This window comes from Callionymus lyra, chromosome 6 (genome assembly GCF_982586985.1).
Source record: "Callionymus lyra chromosome 6, fCalLyr1.hap1.1, whole genome shotgun sequence".
NCBI classification, from domain to species: Eukaryota; Metazoa; Chordata; class Actinopteri; order Syngnathiformes; family Callionymidae; genus Callionymus; species Callionymus lyra.
The window spans coordinates 23,581,378-23,602,412 of record NC_141823.1 but is presented as its reverse complement, the minus strand read 5'-3'; the positions used below and the strand labels follow the sequence as shown (position 1 = coordinate 23,602,412).

At 37.3% G+C, this 21,035-nt stretch overlaps 1 protein-coding gene across 2 annotated transcripts in view; it reads left to right on the top strand.

Moving 5' to 3' along the window:
• prmt3 (protein arginine methyltransferase 3) overlaps positions 1 to 19,957 on the top strand; it is a 48,214-nt gene extending 28,257 nt beyond the window's left edge. For both annotated transcript variants that reach the window (XM_087793334.1, XM_087793335.1), the window contains exons 14-16: positions 7,170 to 7,220; positions 8,970 to 9,057; positions 19,698 to 19,957. In XM_087793334.1, the coding sequence (XP_087649460.1) occupies positions 7,170 to 7,220; positions 8,970 to 9,057; positions 19,698 to 19,807 (249 nt within the window). In that variant the 3' untranslated portion in view covers positions 19,808 to 19,957. The remainder of the gene's footprint in view (positions 1 to 7,169; positions 7,221 to 8,969; positions 9,058 to 19,697) is intronic.
• The last annotated feature ends 1,078 nt before the right edge of the window (positions 19,958 to 21,035 follow it).

The following is a 21,035-nucleotide window of genomic DNA, read 5'->3' as shown; positions in this document are numbered from 1 at the left end:
TGTTCAACCTTTTTGTGATGAAGTAACATTGAATGTTATGAAATGTTCATTCCAGTTTGACTTTTCTAATTGAATGTTGGTCGTCAACCCTGTAGTGCCTGTAGTCTTTGGAGGCTGATTAACCCTTTGTTTACAATCAGTATTCCCCCATTACGTCTAACTCCTCGAAGGTTTATTCTATCCAGAGATAGACGGATAGATTTTACTTAGATTTCAATCTCATCCAGAAGCAGAGAACCAGAGCTTTTACAGTTGACCCAGCACTTTTTTCCGTACCTAAAGTGCCTTTACACCAATTCAAATTACTCCCGGAAAACTAAAATCATTTATAAATGACCTAAAATGTATCACTAAATGCATACAGGTGTAGCTTTGAGTTCACTGAGAGGGAGCAGGATAAAGAGAGACTAGTGTTTGAAGACGTGTTGGAGGCTTTATTAAAGCAGTAATATGTAAGATGGAAAATGCCGTTTCTCTCTCCTTCAGTTTACCATTTATTTAAAAAATGTGTAACTATAAGACATAGTCATAGAACAAAAGCATAAGAACAACAAATTATTTGCGATCACCAGAACTCTGACTGCTCCCTCCCCCCTCCCTCACCTGTCTCAGTCTTAAAGAAACACTAACATGCACAACAAAGAACTTTATAGTATTGTACTGTAGTTTGTTCCGAAATGCAATTTCAAATTTGTGCAAAAAATCAAGACCTGGTAAAATATAATTTAATTCAGCCTACATAGAAAAATGTACGTAATAATAAATTAGGTTGATATGAAATCATTCTGTTTTGAATGTCCTTTTATTTTATATTATGCATTTTTGAGATGATAATAATAATAATGATGATGATACAAGTCTTTTTATGTATATAAACCCTTTATAGTCACATAGTGATTTACATAAGAAGAGAGAAAAACAAACATGAGTCAGTTCATCAGGACCAACTACAGTACATTTACAGTACAGTACTATGCTTATTAGTCGTGTTCCACATATTAAATATCAGTCCCAGTTGACAGCAAAATTGGTTGCTCAGTCCAACCATACCAGTTAAAAACGCCTGCAGACAAACAGAATGATAGAAAAGCCATACATTGAATTTCCCTGAAGGCACATTGTTAAATGCTGACCTGTCTTTTATTCCATGATTAAATTCAATGTACTTTTACTGCTTTATTTACATTCTTTTTGTACCTCTTCTATTTATTCATTTTTATTGTATAGTCAGCTGCGCCTTAATATGTCATTGCTAGTCTATACTTGTTCCATTTTTGGATTAGGAAGGTTAATAAGTATATAAAATAGTTTATAGTTGATCTCATTTTACTTGTTTATATCATGGACATTAATGACATTTTTGTTGCAAATTCAATTACTCACAAAAATGTACATTTTATGTAAATAATAAAATGAGTTTGCCAGGCATCATAGCTAACAACAAATGCTGAATAACATTCATTGGTCAACATATAAGAACGTGATCCAGTTTGAATCACCACAGACATATTTGGAGGGTCTCGAAACAAGAACAATGGGAAAGTTGCAACATCATGGAAAACCTGCATCAGGCTCGTCCGTGCATCCGACACACACCGTTTAAATCACGGGCTTCTCCAGCTGTTCCAATGCACATGCTTATGTTCTGGTCCCGGAGGCGTCATAAGTGATGCCGGAAGGTGCCGGACTGATTCCTGCTCCAACCTCACAGAAGCGACAGCGCTCGGGCAGAGGCCAAAAGGAGAAGTTCTGGTGGTGGAAGGGGGACGGGTTCACACCAACCCGGCCGTGAGGTGGTCATGCTTGAAGCTCGCACGCCTGGATAAACCCCATCAAAAGCGCATTAGCCCTCCACTCGTCCACCTCTCTCCCCCCTCCCCGCCGTCCCCCTCTCCCCATACGTCTGCACACCGTTGTATAATAGTATCTGGCCGTGCCACGCGGCTCGTTGACACACAGCCGGGCAAAAGGGGAGCAATGATAAATTGCTCCCTGTTGGTGTTATCCATGATGATAATTATTAATTTTCCCCCCGCTCCTTTAGGACGCATGAGTATGTCAGCGTCGCGGAGCCTCCTCTATCGGCCGCCAGGAAGCCCTCAGTCATCAGTTATCGCAGACAGAGCTCGGCCCAAGGCTAAACACAGACAAAAAGCACTGGTTTGGATTCTGTTTAGGGGTCCATGTGCTGCTGTGTACAATACATCATGCACGTTGGAGGTAAAACCATTATTTTTTTTAAAACCATTTCTTAGGTTTTCATATTTTCATTGGAGACTAGTCAACATTGGCCCAGACGCCTGATGACAAAAATGTCTCATATAGGCATATTATTGCAACTCTTTAGATTAAAGCATTTTGCTGATATTGATTTTTTTTTTTACGATCTTCTTTTTAATGGCTTTATCATGTCTTAAAACTCTAGCACTGTGATGTAGGTTTAAATAAAAATAAAAATATCAAACAAAATACATTATTATTGTTATTGTCAAGGTATGCTTATGGTTATAGTGAGGTTTTCTATAAATATATTAATCTGGATATAAGGCAGTGGACACTTTGCTTCTTCAAAAATCACTTAAAAAAACAAAAACAATTGAGATTTTATGTAGAAAAAGTAATTGAAAAGAACAATATAAAATGTCAAATCATCCATTTGTATTCGATATTTTTGTGATGATGCAAAATGAATATTCTGGTTCTCAAATAAGATGTTTAAATAGATGTACGCCAAAATTAAAATCTTGGCCAAATCCAAATCCAGACAATGAGGAAACCAAGGCCGAAAATTGAGACGGAAACAGCGAAATTAAGCAAATTATTATTAGCATTAGATTATTGGCTATGACTGTGTTCAATTATTTTATCAGTCAAATGAAGCTATTTTAATTGTATAGATGTATTCTCATTGATATTTAGCACTGAAATGCTAAATAAATGCTGTATGGTAATTAAGTTTTTTACTGTAGTTTGTCACATTCAACTGAAAACTGAAACATGTTGGTTTTAAACTCTGTTATTGTACTTTTACTCTTTTGGATCTAAAAGGCGCAATACAAATACAGATTTATAACTAATATTTCAACAATACAAATATAAAACAGGCCTAAAACTGACGGACCCGAGCAAACCAGGTACAAAATAAAAATAATAAGATTCAAGAGTACATCGAGCCTGGATCTTTTATTCCCACATCCCAATCATCTTTATAATGTAGACCATATACAGTCGTGACTCGCGGCGATGTGCGGAAAGATAATGTTTTCTATTAAGACTGTTGTGAAGTGAATGTCGTGACTGTAGGCAGCCATTACTCACTTTTGCGTGGTGATGCTCCCTAGCATGAAATAAGCATGTTCCGCCTCATACTCGGGTCACTATTACATGTTTTCCAATCACCATATATAGGTCTTTCTCCTGTATATGCGAACACCTCACCGCTCTCAGTATTTTACCGACGTCATCACAGGTGTCAGTTTTTTAATTGTTATCTTGTTGCTTTCTGATGAAGCTATTATTTTGGATACTCTTACCGGTTTGACAAAATCTTGGCTTGCACATGCAGGTAAGCCTTTACAAACGTTTTCCTTCAACATTGCAAGATTTCTGGGATCACTCCCGAACAAAACTAAAGTTTAATAAAGTAGGTTTTGTAAAGTATGCACCTTCTGGCCCACCTTGTACCTCCAAAATTAAAACCCTGATGTGTACATTTCTAAAGGATCAAACATGTATTTTCCCAGGTACACCGTTTTTAGTTTGGTGGGCAATCTGGTCTCAGTGGTCGACTAACTTCTTCCCCTTCATCGTGTCACTGCGTCTTATGTTGGTGCATCACAATGCAGACGTGACGATCAATCTTGTTTATGAGCAGTTGACATCAGCGGAGCACGGTGACAATCTGAGCCGCGCCGACTTCAGGAGGTGAATCTGCTCTGCCTGACGAGTAATTACGGCTAATTTCCTAATTACCTCAGCACTGAGCGTCTCTGTAACGTTCATTAAAAGCCATAATTGCATTGGGTTGACATGCTCTTTTATCCACTTTGGCTCCTTTTTTTTTTTTTTACCGCTGGTTTGTCGGTGAATGAGTGTCGTCTCCATCGGCTGTCAGAGTCAATGACAGGTGATTGAAGCTTTGATGAGGGAACTGATGACGGCGCTGCTGGAACGATGGCGTTTAATCACATTATTTACTTTTTCTTTCGATTTTACAGTCATTTGGTTTTAACGGCTCCTCAGTTGACGGCTTGTGATCGCAACGGTTTAATCTGTCGACCCCATATTTCTCTTCTGTCACTTGACGCTGCTCTTTTCCGACTGGCTTCTGCTGTGGCCTTTAGTAATAATAATTTGTAGAATTACTTAAATTATGTTGAAACAATAATATCCAACTAGATTTCTAGCTAAAGTAAAATCGAAATCGCTGACTCGGTTTGTTTCGCTTTGTCTCAGTGAATGCATCGCTGCAGCTCGGGTTATTTTGTACATTTTATTTCCATCAACATCATGTTCATGCAATACATCATTGGGTATTTATTTTATCAATAATTATTTTTATATTTTTATGGCAAAACACAGGATTGTATTGAGCCAAGCTGGCAAAGAAAAACAGGCTTGATAAGGTGGGAATACTTAAAAATACATTTACAAAATAATGTAAGAAAACTAAGCAAAAGTTTACATTTAGTTTTATATTTTTAACATTATCCTCAATATTACTTACTACTTACAAAAAGAACTATGGACAAAACGGGAAAATATGATATAAAGACAAATTAGTTTAAAATAATCTCCATACATTTTGACTTGATACTAGACATACTCTTAAAAAAGGACTTGAGAGAAGAAGTCAAGCAAAGAACAAGTCGTAATAAGAGTTGAACTTGTGATGAATAATGAATAATATTTGTGTTTCGAAGTTTCACTCTGACCTAATGATGGCCACATAAATACATTCAGGGGCTGCATGTGGACCCCAGGCCTCACTCTCCCCAGGTTAATGTAACCTGGTGTTAATGTATTGTTGGGTTAAAGACCATACATAGAACATTGGTCTTAAAGTTGCAGCACCGGTCCTCCAGTATTTGTGAGTGTCGAGCAAGGGACTCCATCTTTGTACATAGTCAGATGGTTCCGTAATAAAGACAGTAGCTGCCGCTGGTATGGCAGAAGGATGAACGTATGTGGTGTTGTGGCTCCATTAAGTCATTAAGTGGGTTCAGGGTTGGTTTTGTAATCCATGTTCATGGAGTTTCACTTCCACGCGACTCTCACGTCTCACTCCTGTCTGCAGCCTCTCCTCGCGCCGCTCTCCTTCAGCGCATCGATTCGGCTCTTCTTTGTCTGTGGGAGCCGGCCTCCGAGTTGTCAGCTGCGTCAGGATTAAAAGCTATTAGTTCTGCATCATTGCCACTACAAGTGTGCTCCTGAGATTGATAGAGTGCCTCTCTTCCTTCCAGTTAGGGGGGGGGGGGGGATGGGAGGAAAACAAGCCTGGGAGGTTGATTTTCGCCTCACAAGTCTGACGGTGGTCACCTGAAGGCACACTGTCCCTGGACCCTCCCTCACTTCGTTTGAGCTCCAAATTGGATTTTCACCAAGATATTTTCATGGCTCTGCAAATCTTCACCAGCAGACAGCATGTTTTCACACCAGCTCGGGGATAAATGTGTCCTAAATCAAGAAGATATTCTTAAATTATTAGGTCACCTCTCATTGGTAACTCACTTATTCCTCCCTTAAACTGCACCTCTCTTTCTTTCCATTATTTACTTGCTATACTGGCTAATAACATGCTTCTAGTTTTTTGCAGCGTCAGCAAAATATCTTAGCCTTGTTGTTAACTCCTTTTCATTTCTTCAAATGACATGTCTGTCTAGCAGGCACTAAGGGAGCATGTGTGGTGTAAAGTTGAGTCAGCCTAAATGACAAAACACATGGTTTTTCAGGAGACGGAGGTTTTGAGGGAAACTTGATAAGGTCAACAACGAATGATAACGGAAACCTTTGCAATATAAACTAACTCTGCTTTAGCACTTGCGGTGTGTGATCAGTGGTGTTTGCATTAACACTTTTTTATTTTGATAATTGCATAAGGAACAGATTTTTTTTGCTGCAGTACCATCTGGATCCAGAAGGGTTTTGAAGTATTCATCAGTGACACTGGTGTGGCTTTTGGATCTTATACACTGGCTCTGTTCAGAGCTGCCAAATACATCCTTCGTTTTTATTTTCATCATTAAAAAAGGTGCCATGACTCTTAGAAAACACACAATGTTTATCTCATAATAGAGTTGTCATGATACTAAAATTGCAATCTTGATATTGATACCCTGAAAGATATTTGATACTGAAAACCATTTTCAATTCTGCGGATAATAACTTAAAAATACTTTATACGTCATAAAAAATCAAGTTTAATGACATCAATAACAGATACATACTTTTTAAATAAGACAATAAAAAAATATTTGATAATGTTTTCACTTGCAAATAAATGCAAACAAAATAACACGACTATAAGTTATAATAACGCTATTTTACAGCGTTTTAATGAGATGTTAGCAGTGATGTAACTGGGGTTCAGTGCATCTGTCTGTCAGTTAAAACAATCAAGTAATGCTAGCACGTTAAAGGCTGCTAGTTATCTGGCTAATGGCTAATAACACTGCCCACATTTATGAAGCCGCAAGCTAAGCTCAGCTCGTAACAAAATAAGCAGAATTAATGTAGGCCAACAGACAAATTCATACCTTAACAAATGAGTATAGTATTCAGAAGTTTTAGACAGAGCTATGAAGTAACACACATCAACACATGAACAAGGCAGACTGTTGACAAATGAGATTGGTGGCTCTTGATGGTAAGTTGTTCAGCCAATCAGCACTCAGTATACTCAGTACAGAGTATTTGTAAAGATAGTATTTTAAATGTATCATGGATGTTTTGAGGTTTACATGAACAACTAGACATACGAAACAAATAGTTTTCACAATCAGATGGACGGACCAGCTTCAGTAGCAGGAAAATCCTGGTAATATTTTCTTTGCTCATTAAAAGCTTGAAGTGTTTTCCCTCTTCAGATTTCTCTCAGCCCTGCATGTCAAACAAATTGCGGGGTTTATTGTACTGTCACTCTCTAACACGACCCTCATATTTCATTGCAGGCAATTGTCGGCTACTTTGACATTTTCTTCGACAAAGGCTGCCGCAACAAGGTAAGCGGGCGCCGTCAAGCCATTTAACAGAAACTCAATTACGTTCAAACTTTAGCATGTTTCTCCTCCCCAAGGCGTTTGTTGGCAATCGACGAGTTTCCTTGCCGAGTGCTGATATAAGCACTTACCCGGCACAGGCAGCCATTCGGAACGTCGATGCCAAGCTCTGTGAGCAGCAGACGTGCCCTTTGACTGCTTCTCCTATTTTACCTGAGAGTCAAGATTCATGTTCTGTTGGCTCCCAAAAAGGATTTATCTTTTGGAAATAAGAGCCTACACAACATATTTATTTAAAGGATAGTATAGTGTTTGTGGTTAATCCTCGATTTATCGCCTGATGGACTCATTATTACGTGGCTTATTGAACAAAAACGCATTCTATTCAAAGAGTCCAATAAAGAAATATGAATATGTGTCCAGCTTTGATCGCAAATTAGGAATCATGTTTCAAAACCTCAGTTGAGTTGAAGTACATTGTGTTTGTATCTCTGTTCTATTCATAGCTATTGGTTTGTAGAATGAATCACTCAGTCACATCTTTAATCAAACTACACCTAGAAGGTTCCTCTGCAAGTTCCACAGTTAAACTATAATTAAATCGTTTTCAACTAAATTCAAACCATTTTCAATTATAATCAAACCATTTTCAACTAAAATCAAACCATTTTCAACTATAATGAAACCATTTTCAGCTATAATGAAACTATTTTCAACTATAATGAAATCATTTTCAACTACAATCAAACATTTTTCAACTAAAATCAAACCATTTTCAACTATAATCAAACCAGTTTCAACTAAAATCAAACCATTTACAACTAAAATCAAACCATTTTCAACTAAAATCAAACCATTTTCAACTGAAATCAAACCGTTTTCAACTAAAATCAAACCATTTACAACTAAAATCAAACCATTTTCAACTATAATCAAACCATTTTCAACTATAATCAAACCATTTTCAACTATAATCAAACCAATTTCAGCTAAAATCAAACCATTTCAACTAAAATCAAACTATTTTCAGCTATAATTAAATACATTTCAACTATAATGAAACCATTTTCAACTAAAATCAAACCATTTACAACTAAAATCAAACCATTTACAACTAAAATCTAAAATCAAACCATTTACAACTAAAATCAAACCATTTTCAACTAAAATCAAACCATTTTCAACTATAATCAAACCATTTACAACTAAAATCAAACCATTTTCAACTATAATCAAACCATTTACAACTAAAATCAAACCATTTACAACTAAAATCAAACCAGTTTCAACTAAAATCAAACCAGTTTCAACTAAAATCAAACCATTTTCAACTATAATCAAACCATTTACAACTAAAATCAAACCATTTTCAACTAAAATCAAACCATTTTCAACTATAATCAAACCAGTTTCAACTAAAATCAAACCAGTTTCAACTAAAATCAAACCATTTTCAACTAAAATCAAACTATTTTCAACTATAATTAAATACATTTCAACTATAATGAAACCATTTTCAACTACAATCAAACCATTTTCAACTATAATCAAACCATTTTCAACTAAAATCAAACCAGTTTCAACTAAAATCAAACCATTTTCAACTAAAATCATTCAATTTTCAATGTTTATCAAACAATTTTCAACTATAATCAATCAATTGTCAAATTATCTTATTAAAATATTTGAATAATTGGATAAGAAGGAAGGTTTTGTGCTAGATGATAAACGTCTTTGTCATTCATTTTCCAGGTGATGTTCTCCACGGGCCCCAGCGTAACCAAGACACACTGGAAACAGACAGTGTTCCTGCTGGGGAAGCCCATTCCTGTTGAAGCAGGTGCGTAACTACTTCTGTTTTTCTATGTGTTTTTATGTGCGGCTTGTGGCAGGCGATCAGTCTGGGGGAGATGTAGCCGGCGTGGTTGACACCCGTTATCTGTCAACGGCAGAGACGGCGGCGGATCAAAATAAATCACACTCAGCCATCAGATACGTGAAACTTCATCTGATAGGTGTAGAATTGTGACATGTAACAAGACAAACGTGTGCGTTTCTCGCCAGGAACATGTTGACTCTGTCAGCCACGAGCAGATTTGACTATTAAGTCATTTGGCTTACAATCCAGTTGATTTCACCAGCAGTTTGAGAGTCTATAGAATTAAAGATCAGGTGGAAGCACAGACTTTTATATATGTATGTATGTATATATATATATATATATATTTATATAAAGATTTCTAAATGACTTTCCAAACACCTTCGTCACATTTTCATAAACTTTCCAACACAATGCTTCATAATCATATCGATCACTATCACTTTTCTGTGCACCTGCTTCATCATCAGTTCCACTGCTGCGCTAGCTGTGTGATTGTGTGCGCTATCATAATGGGAATCATGGATGTGTCGGCTGATGCTGGGACGGATGAACCGCTGCGCCTGCTTGTCCACTCTGTGACCAGATATCTGATAAGAGTCTACTGTAATAAATGACCTGAGGGCCAACATAGACGCTTGACGCGCTCCGACAACAGCGCTAACACAACTCAAGCTACACAGAAGAATGCTGACAATAGGTGCAGATTTAAGACACTTATGTGCGAGTGGAAAGCAGCATTAGAATTGAAAGGGGCATCTTTCTTATGAATCAAAAAGAAACCACATAATTAAAAAATAAATTCTTGAGATAAACTTGTATAGGCTTCCCAAGGGCTGCTAATATTAGGGTAAGTACCGCTTTTCTTGACCATGATGGGGTAAAACGGGGGGGAAGTTGACTTAAGATTCAGTATAAAGCTGCATTAATAACAGTCAAAGTGATATTTCACACTTTTCTGTAGCTCTCAGTGTATTTACACAGTCTGTGTAGCGTGTTAGACGTTTAGCTTATGCTTCCATCACTTAATATATAGAATTTTTGTGTGTTTTACCGAACAATTTCTCATGTCGAGGCTTCAATACAAAATGGATGTTACACGCGGTATCGAGGTTTTAATTGTGTTTTTGTTAGCGACGAAAATCAGTGCTAAACGCGACCTTCATATGTACTTACATTTCTGCCTGTAACTCCAAAAGAGTCATGGATTTCTCTGAAAATAATCCCAACTCTAGGTCAACATGAGGGTGAGTAGAGAATGAGTGAAGTTTTTATTTTGGGTGAACTATTCCTTTAAGTCTAGAAGTGTCTTATGTTGGGGTTTTGTTCCGATGAACCGGCCCCTCCCCAGTCTCGATACGTAGTGGTGGTAAGAAGCACACGGATACAGGAATGAGTTTAAGAGAAAATGCTTGTTTAGTGAAATATGCAAAAGTCAGAGACACAACTTGCATTATTCATGGGCCTCGGCAAAACAGAGATCCCTCGCAGAGACGTCTTCAAATGCCGAGCGCAAAGTTCTAACGAAATGGCAGATATCTTTATAGTATGAATATTCACCTCTAGTCATTTATGTATGTATGATTGGTCAGTGATTCTAAACACTTGACTTCTAAGATGGCCGCCTAACGTGTTGGTTGTGGAAAGTTACCGCAGTAGATTTCTTCTCGAGAGAATCTGTTTATCAGTTGAATTGTGCAGATGTATGTCCTTAGTCCAGAGACTAGCTGTCTTGTTTTGTCTCAGTGTGACCTGACCTGAAGAAGAATGAATTTCTGTAGAGAGGCAATGATTATTTAATATGAATTAAATATGAAAGATTATCAGTTAATCAAGTGATTGTTTGAAATGTGTGTTAGATCTAGATGATCAATTACAGTAAAGTTGTCATATCCTTACACTAACAAAAGTCTAAACTGGGCTGATGTTAGAGTGATAGGGGGTGTGAGAGAAGGATTACATTTTGCTATGTTCATGGACAGACCAGGTTAGGGAGGAGTCTCCATGCACCATGATGTTCGTTGATTAGATGGTGATTTAAATCTTAGCGTTTGATAGAAAGATCTGAAGATGAAGCGAGTATTGATGATGGTGTAAAGATTGTCTGATCATCTGAACCTGATCACCTGCAAAACACATGCATGTATTCTTGTTACATTTATAAAACAAGTGTTTTGTTTATCATGTGAGTAGCATCAATATACATGTGATTTTCAAGAAGATGGCTTCAATCACATGATGAGGAAAAAGGCATGTGGCATTTGATTTCATTTAAACCAGACTTGAAGCGAATCAATCATTGTGTTGTATTATAGAAACAAGACTCTATCCCTGGACGTTATTTCCTGTATTTCATGAAAAAGCTGATAAAAACATTTGGTATCATGTGGTCATAATCATGAAAGCTGGTCAGTTCGGATAATGAGAAACATTTTTAAAAGTTTATAATAAGTGTTGACATGGATCCGAGCAGTAAATCTGTACGACATACTTCAAACCTGTTGGGAAGTCTGCACTTTTTCACACTCTTTTCATTCTTGATACATATGAACTTTGCTGTGGAAAACTAAGCATCTTTTTTGTGCTACAACATTAGTACACGAGATCCCAGGTCAAAGTTGAAATGGAATGTTGATGAATGTGGTGAAGCAGGACTTGAAGATGTTGGACTAGAAGGAAAACTTTTGTCAACATAAAAGGTTGTCACAGACAGTGGCTCGTGAAGCAAAAGACACTGTTGTTTCATCAAATTACTCTTCTGCTGCGGCAAGTATTCTGTTGTTGATGCATTTGGGGAAACAAAAGAAATACTGACACTGAAATACTGCAAATTTGTAACCGGATGATCTATTATCTTCCCTTTTGGAAGAGCCTCAAATATAGATCTAATAACCAGTTTTCATTTGAGGCACGTTCTCATCACAGATAGGAAATCAAATCTCCATAGGAAGCCCATTATATATCTGTATTCTTTAGACTTTCTTTATTGTCATTGCACAGAAGAACACAGCAGTGAAAAACTGGCAACACAATTTCTTTACTTGGCAACCGTTTAAAAAAAACACAGCATAGGGTGATTGTATAAATATAAATATTAATAAGTTATAAATAGTGCAATATAATATAAACAGAATAAATAAATGTTTTAAATATTGAATATAGTGAATGTATATCAAGTATAAATAAGTAAAAAATAGTGCAATATATATATATATATACTGTATATATATATATATAACAAATAAATAATGTTTTAAATAGTGCATTGCTCGAAGTTATATTGCATTCAGCAGTCTGATGGCCAATACATTTACACACTTACATTTAATTTACATTTACATTTATACTTTATTTATATTTACTTTTCTACTTGTGTATTTTTGTCCATCAAAATATTTCGAAATGACCCCAAAAAGGCTACTTGAATTTAGTCAAAGGCCCACAGACCTATCTTTTCTGTGGTCTACGTGACCTCTTTATGACAGTGAGCTGAGCACTTGAAGTTCTTTGGGTCAATGACGCTTCATTAAGAACTAAAATCAAGTATAAAAATCCTGGTTTCACGATTACATTTGCCGTTCTCTACCCTTGTTTCTACTGTTGTCCATGCTTCTCTGGTTAACCAGACTGCTGTCTGGATAACTTCAAGTAGTGAGCAGAACTTCCTAAAGTCACCTTTTATAATGACAGAACTTCTTTTTATACCCTTGTTGACCTTTCAAGTGTGTGTAAAGAAGGACCTTCAGCTCTGATCAGCTGTAGAACGGGCCGGACATAAACACGGAGCTGTTTGTTTTAATGCCTGCGGCGTCCGCGGTGATTTATCGCGGCGAGGAGCGATTGCTATTTGATGTGTTTGTAGTGCAACAGTAATTAACTCTGCGAATGCCTTGCTGCGGGAGGCGGGAAGAAGAGAGAAGTCGGGCAGTAGGCTGGAACAAAACATCCCTGTGAATCCTCCTGGCTGGCAGGATAATGGATTCTACAGCAAATCATTTGTCTTCCTCTAATGTGTGCGCAACTTTTTTATATGGAAGAGGAGGATTCTTCTGCGCGCACTTTTACCTAGTTTAAAATGAAGTATAGAAAGTGGGTCACACTACTTTATCAATGTTCTTTTCCTGTATTCCTGTGTGTTGACGCTGTTTCTTCAGCTCTGTCACCGGCTCTCACTTCAGCTCTCAAGGTCTCCTCCTCTGGAGGCTGTAACTCAACACACGGCATCGTTGTGAGAGGATTGTGTTTTGGATATATAGCCCGTCCACACCTCTACAGACGGGACCAGTATAAATGAAATGGAGCCAGATTAGAATGTGACCAAGCATCACTCAAGTCGGTTCCGGGTTGTTTCTGCCTCAGTGTAGGGGTTTGGAAAAAGTTGTCCCTTCGAGTGACAACAAAACTACTTGTGTATTGTAGTTAAATAATTTGTGATGCACAGCATTCATGGCTCATTGTTAATTATCTTGACGCAAGTGTGACTAGAAAAAAAAGACCCCACCCAAGCAGCTCACTTCCAAAGATATTGTGATTTTCATTGGTTTCATCTACATAACTACCTTTTTAGCATTTTAAATATTGTTCATGTCATTATTTTTCCGAGTCAAATGAGCTGTATCAGACGGCAGGATTCAGTAGCTTCACTTGCACAGCCAAGTAAGGTAAGGTAAGGTAAAACTTTATTATAAATCAAACAAAAACATTGGTCCAGCTAAAACCACTAAAATCATTGCTTTCGTGTAGGAGTGCTAGAAAATATTCTATATTTTTGATGATATTGTGGTGGAATTGTTTGGGGCTTTCAAATGTTATGTTATTATTTCTAGTTATTTATTGGTTTATGATTAATTAAGCATGTTTGGAAAAATGTTATTATATATTTTTTAATTTACAAAAACATTAAAATATTCCTGGCGTTTGTTCATTTTTTTGTTGCAATTCAACTTCCGGCCGTTAGATGGCATCAGTCATTTTGTTCTCCGCGGCTAGAGGAACAATGAATTCCTGCAAGATTTGAACAATGACTAGGGACGAGAGGATACAGTCGACTCCACTGTATTTTTTTAAACCATCCAAGCCACTAAAGGCAAAATCAAAGTAGAATTATGTTCATGTTCATATGATGGTTTACAAAGAAGCCCATGTATTAGGGCATAAGGATGAATCACTGATTAAACAGAGACTTCTAATAATGGTAAAATGTAGAGGAACATTAATTTAATGGTATTGTTTATAAGTGATCCAAACCTCAAAAATAGTTTTTTTTTATAATAATATTCATACTTCCTTTCATAGACGGTAACATTTTGTAGGTGTAGGAGTAAGTCTTTAGGAATCCAAGAGGGGATGTTTTATTTTGTTAAAACTACAGGCGCAATTTGTATCTGTGCTGATTCAGCAAAAAATCCTTTAAGAACTTCTACATTTAACTTAGTTTTTGGTGTAATGCTGGACAAAAATATCTTTCTATTAGGTGTATATTTAAATTATTTGGTTGTAATAAATGTATTCATAATAATGAGTATTTATTCATAGCGATTATTTTATTTAAACAAATTCATAGATATATATTATTTATATTTCATAGATAGAGACTAAACCAAGTTAATATATCTATAACTATAATAATATTTAAAACAGTCTTGCCCGTGTTATAGACCGCGTTTGTTTATTTATTCGGACACATTTAAGAGAGTTTTAATCTCTTGCATAAATATCATAATGCAATTTAAACAGAAATAATGGCCCATGAAGTGATTCACTTAAATGCACCGCAGCTGTCTCTGAGCATCACTGCAGATGTACACGTATGCGCGAGCGTAGAAAAAAAGCGAACGTGACGGACAACACTTAAAAGGCAAGGCTAATGTGAGCAGCTCTTTTTCCAGTGTAATTTCATGCAGATGGGCTCAGATCTGCTGTTTCATTGAGCGCCGTTGTGCTTAATGACACTGGCATGTTGATGTACGACATGGAAGTGAGAGCCCAGCTCCGCTCCCCGACTCATTTCCACACATGGTTAACTCTTTCTCCTCGCATCTGAAGGGCCAGTTTACTGCAGGGATGTGGACGGGGAGTTGGGCCTGACAGATGAGGGCTTTCCGTATATGTGCCGTCAACCATGACTGGGAAAACTTGTTGGTTTTGGTTCATTCTCCAAGCAAAAAGTTGAGAAATCAGTTAAGCGCCGGCTGCTGGACCTTTTTTTTTTTAACTAAAGGTTAAGTCATTACATTGTCCTGATGAATGTCGACTGTGTTCTGAACCACAAGTTTTTATTGGAAAAACCCTTGACGGCAGGACATTTTTTTCAATTATCTGGCTGCTGCAGACTTTTTAAGTGATTGTTACCCTCTTCTACCCACGATCTTTTCATGGTATAATCATGATGATTTACTACAAACTTATGTCCGTCCTGACCATGTTCTTTTAGTGAGTGTTGAATTTATTAACAAAAACACCAAAAGCACATGTTCAAAGACGTAGTCAAACTTCAGCCCGTAAAAATTTCAATAAAAGTCTCATTAATTCAGTGTTTCTTAATTCATTTGCTGAATATTTGCTGCGACATGATCACATGAGCTTAATACAAATGATCCTCAATACAATATATAACATTGTTTTGGTGAAATTTAATTTTTATTTGACAACTTTCAGAAAACTTAATTGAATTTACACTGCGGTTTTGTTTGATGTAAAGATTGCTTTCAAGATGTCAAAAGTGAAATGGAGTGAGCAGCAAAATGAAAAAAGACCTGTAAGTGCATGAAAAATACATCTCAATATTACGCTGAATCAGCAGGATCTCTGGGCTGGATTCTCTGTAACAAGATCGTCTCATAATGAGTTTGTGTTTCAGACTGTAATCATTAAAACAACCATGTGTTTGGGGACCACCTTGTTAAAAGACTCATATTATACAAAACTGTCTTTTTCTAGTCAGTATCCACGTAAATATTATTAATTGATTCTGACACAAAACATTTGTTATTACTTTGACGAGCTGATGACGCGTGGTGACAACCCTCAATGCTTGACCAATCAAAGCAGAGTGGGTGTGGTTATGGTAAACAAGATGTCAGTGTTTCAGTGGTACAATCGAGTACAATAGAGTCCAACATCTATATAAGAGACACTTACATCAAAAACATTAGTTGCTCTTTAAGCTTCAAAATATTTAAATTCAAATTACTTTGAGTAATTTGTGTCACTTTAGATCGTCCGCTCTGAATGTTTAACCTCCTTCAACTGATGATGAAATTGGTCATTTTACGTATAGTTGACTTGAAAACTTGTGAAATTTTCACAATAGAAAACATTTAAACTGTGGTTTAGTTACAGTATATGGTGGCAATTTTAAATAAAAATGTATTGAGAAATGATAAAACACACTTGGGATTTAGTTTATGTATTGAAATGTTGAATTTATAGTAAAACCTGCGTTTAAATCAGAGTTAAGCGCCTTCATAAGCGACTTCATGAAAGTCTGCCTTTATATTCCTTAACACTCCTGCACTCCTTCACCATCTTTACCTGGAAAACAAACAAACCGTCTCTAGTTGCAGCTCTACTGGAGGAAAAAATGGTGGAATTGGGAACACAAGATTCACCCAATTTGTGGATAACGACGGCGGTGGCGTCACAGTGCTCGCACACGACTCGCCCTGAAGGTGCACCGGCCTTGAAGGTTTGCTTAACTGCCCGGAACTAATTTGATTTGCTGATACTTTCTGTCACTCGCTTTTGTTGCTCCAGACCTGCCTATTGTTGGCCAAAAATGTATCCTGTTGTTGTTGTTGACGTCTTAAAAACATGATTGAATTAATATCCTTGATTTAAAACTGCACAAAGTGCGGGTATTTCTCCGACTGTCAACTTTCCTTCTTGCATTCGTACGCATTGAGAGGTCTGTGCTGCAGCAGCAGCAGCCCCCCCGCCCGCCTCTGCAGAGGATTGACGGACCCAGACCGCGGCGCCGGCAGCAAGACTGTAACAGTCGCTGTTGGCATGGTAACGACACGGCGGCAGCGATGTCGAACGTTTCCGCGAAATTGCGACGCTCAGCATTTTTTTTTTTTTTTTTCCCCCAACTGTCCTCCTTTAACCTCCAGCCTCGGTGGCACAGAGGGACGCGCTTTATGCCTGTTTATTAACATACATTAAAGCAAACTGTTTATTAACATACATTAAAGCAAACTGGCATCACTTGGTTCCTGCGAGCGCCGGCGCAGAGATGCTGGTGCAGAGGCCTGAGCTCAGCAGCTCCCGCGCCGCTGCAGGGCTCGCGTTCTGCTGAGCAATTATTTATATTTCTATTATTCTCAGGCCATTTATCAACATCTGTCACAGGCTTGTTGAACACTTCTCCACGTAACCGTGAGCACTCTGACTTTTTGGATCCCGCTCTTTAGTCGGTAGTTATTCTCGATGAAGGATGGAGTTGAAAATGTGTCTGGAGAGGAACCTTCCCTTCGCCCAGTCCGAGGCCCTGGTGACCCCTGATAGGGTATACAGGGGGCCCTTGGTTATTGCAAGGTTACTTTCTAAAAAAAAACTCAATATGCAATGAATGAAATCCATGTACATGTTGCAGTGCCACTCTTTATAAACCTCACTGTCATTAACCTTTTTCTACACAGTTGATACACTCCTTCATAAAATACATAGAACATGAACTTCTTACTGAGTACTCACACATACTGTATATATATATATATATATATATATATATTAAAGCTCCTCTGATCGTGCTGTGTCAGGAAAACAGAGGGTTGGCGGACATAAAACGAATCCAACCTTTCAAATGAAAGAAATAAAATCGTCTTGGGGTTTTGTTTAGTTTTAATCTTGGGATTTTACACGGGTCAGTGAAGGTGTCATGAGGCTGACTCTGCTTGGCTGAGTTGGAGTAAATATGGGAGAAATGGAAAAGGGTGACAGTTGTTTTGCTGGTTGAACACAGGACGAGAACGGGTGTTTGGTGTGCATCAGTTATCTTGTAAAGCAAATAAAGTCTCTGTCAGTCTTGTGAGTCTGGAACGCTACAATATATTTCATGTCCTCTGATGAACTGAACATCGATTCTCCACAGAAAATGATTTTCCTCCTTTTTTATAAACCAGAGTTTCTTTGCTAAACAAGGCACAAAACACTTTGATGTGCAATGAAAGTTAAGCAAACAAGACACTCCATACAAAATAATTTAGTAAAAGAATTGTAGACTTAGAATTGAAATATATTGAAATATGCCGTACTGTATAGGAAAAAAAAGTGATCTGCCAGACCACCGAAGGTATATCTGCTTTAAATAGTTTGGTGAAAATTTTGTTTTTTGTTTTTTAAACGTCTCTTCTCTGATGCCGTTAGCTCGTCTAGACTCAGGAACTTTTGTCGTTCTCCTTCTGTAGAGGACTAGAAAACTCCTGATGGTAGATGAACCAGAGTCAGAGAAGAAACCATGTTACTCACAGGTCAGGACTCTCAAGTTTTTTCTTATCTTTGATGGGTGCAGGAGCAACAATTGATTGGTCAACATAGAACTTGTATCTCCTCGTAGATTCCTTTGGGAGATAAAATTCAATTCAATTTTCAAATCATAACACACTTATCTCAAGAGTACAGTTTAGCTAAGACTATATCGGAGAAAGGAAAATCCCATCTATAAGCGAATCAAAAATAAGTGAATCACAGTGTGACAGTGGCGAGGAAAAAGTTCCTTGTAGAAGGCAGAAACCTTGAGCAGAACCAGACTCAGTGTCGACAGCCTACTGCTTGGAAAGCTAAATACTAGCAGACCATTGATTCCATCACTCCTTCTAGCAAACATCAAAAGGCGAGACATCTATTTAATAACTGTTCCAGCTCTTCTTAAGACGTCAAACTCTTCTTTCAGGGCTCAATGGTTTTAGTGATTGTTTTTTGTTGGCCAAAACATACCAGCTGGTTTTCAAAGGCAGGTAAAACCATGACTAGGACTTTGTTTTTGCAAGAATCTGGCGATACGATACATATCAAGATAAATGTGCGAGGATACGATATATTGTGATACTGTAGTAAAAACGATATATTGCTGTTGTTTTTTTAAAATAATTTAACTGTACAAAACCTGTCATAGCAGAGTAAAAATGTAATGCTATTATATGCTTAACATCAGCCATATTAGATGAGTTACAGTCAGTTAATTACAGCAACACAATTTCAACCCAAAATAATACTGACAGAAAATCACACACACAGACAAAGTGTGTTACAAATGAAATCTGTTCAAATCAAATTTTCAGAAATATCACTCTTTATACTATCCTATTTTTTTTTTAATTTCACAGCTTAGTTTGAGAGAATGTTTTGGTCATAACTGAGGTGCTAACAAATGGTTTGAGACACGAGCAGAAGAACACGAGAACCACTGACAGTTATTATTGAGGTGTTGAAGTAAATCATTATATCGTGCTTCATATGTTTCCTGGTGTCTAACACACTGCTTCTTAAACTCATAATTGATCAAACCCGTGTTCTATTACACCTCAGTTTCTCTTTCCTCTCTTCTTTCAAGGTAGAATCACGACTGATGATGATGATGATGGGTTTTTTTCTTCTTCCAGGCGAGGAACTGCGGGGGAAGATCACGGTACGTAAGAACAAGAAGGACCCTCGATCTCTCTTCGTCACCCTGGAGCTTCAAGACCGTAAGCAGACGTACAGCCTGCAGTGACGTCAAGAGTCCAGCTCCACTCAAGGACCGGGTCATGAATCGTGTACCTGAACGCATCACCAGTGTTTTAAAGACTCCCTGTATCACATTCTTGCTGCAATGTACGAGTCAAATGTTGCCTTTTAATAAAAATGATCAAAACGAGTTGAACTTTTATTATTGTCGTTTTAATTCTTCAAAACCTGTTCATCGTCCTCCTCCTCCTTCATTGTCCTGCAACATCGATCTCCTACAAGGCGAGTGTGATGAGTTTTAGTCGGTCCACACGCTTCATTGTGCAGCTTTGCTTACTATTACACATTCTGGTGACGACTAATGCTGGTCTCCGGAGACAAGCCTGCGATACTTGATAGTCTGTCACACTTTCACTTTACTGCTTCTGTGTCCTTTCTGTCGGCGCTGAAGGTAAACGCTCTCGCAACTGTTCACTGACCAATGCACCGCGATACCAGCTTTTCATCCTGATTCATTGTCACGACACGGTTATTGTCGGACAAGAGGAGACGTGGCTCGATGTTCAACGTCCGCTGGTGCAAACAGTTCAACCAAATTTCTTGGAAATTTTTCAAAACGAACAAAAATATGTTTTAGGAAATTTTAACTAAACATCGCAGATTATACTTGTTTATGTTTAATTACCGTTATAGTCTTCATGGACAGATAGACAGAGAAGTTTTTTTTTTAACTAGAATCACTTTTTTTGCTCAACTTTATTAGAAATTGTGTTTTGAAATTTTAGCTAAACCAAAGCTAAATGCTAATTTAGCCACTAGCTTTGCCATTTAGACCATTTTTGCATTTTTTAAAAACTTATTTCTGAGTGAAGACATGTTGTTGAACTTACTGGTCAAAGTTAGAAATGTATTCTGAATTTTGTTTTTATTTTGCTTCAATATATGACATTTATGTCCAGAATAAAATGCACATTTATCATTATTATTATTATTGATAAACTCAGCTACTTATGCTTGTCAGTGATAAAAACTATTTTTACAACTGAAGTCATTTTGATGTACTTTATTAAACAATCCAGTCTAAATTTATTTTTAAATATATTTTGCCACCTCAATGCTTCTATTGAACTTCCCCAAAAAAAAGGAACATCCTTTATAAAGTATCATTCTGAAATCCTGAATTAGCGACGCGACGTTCCAGGCCTTCATCTCCAACTCTCTGAAGGAAAGTGAAATTGGAATTATAAAGTGTATCGTCGCTGTCAGCAGGACGG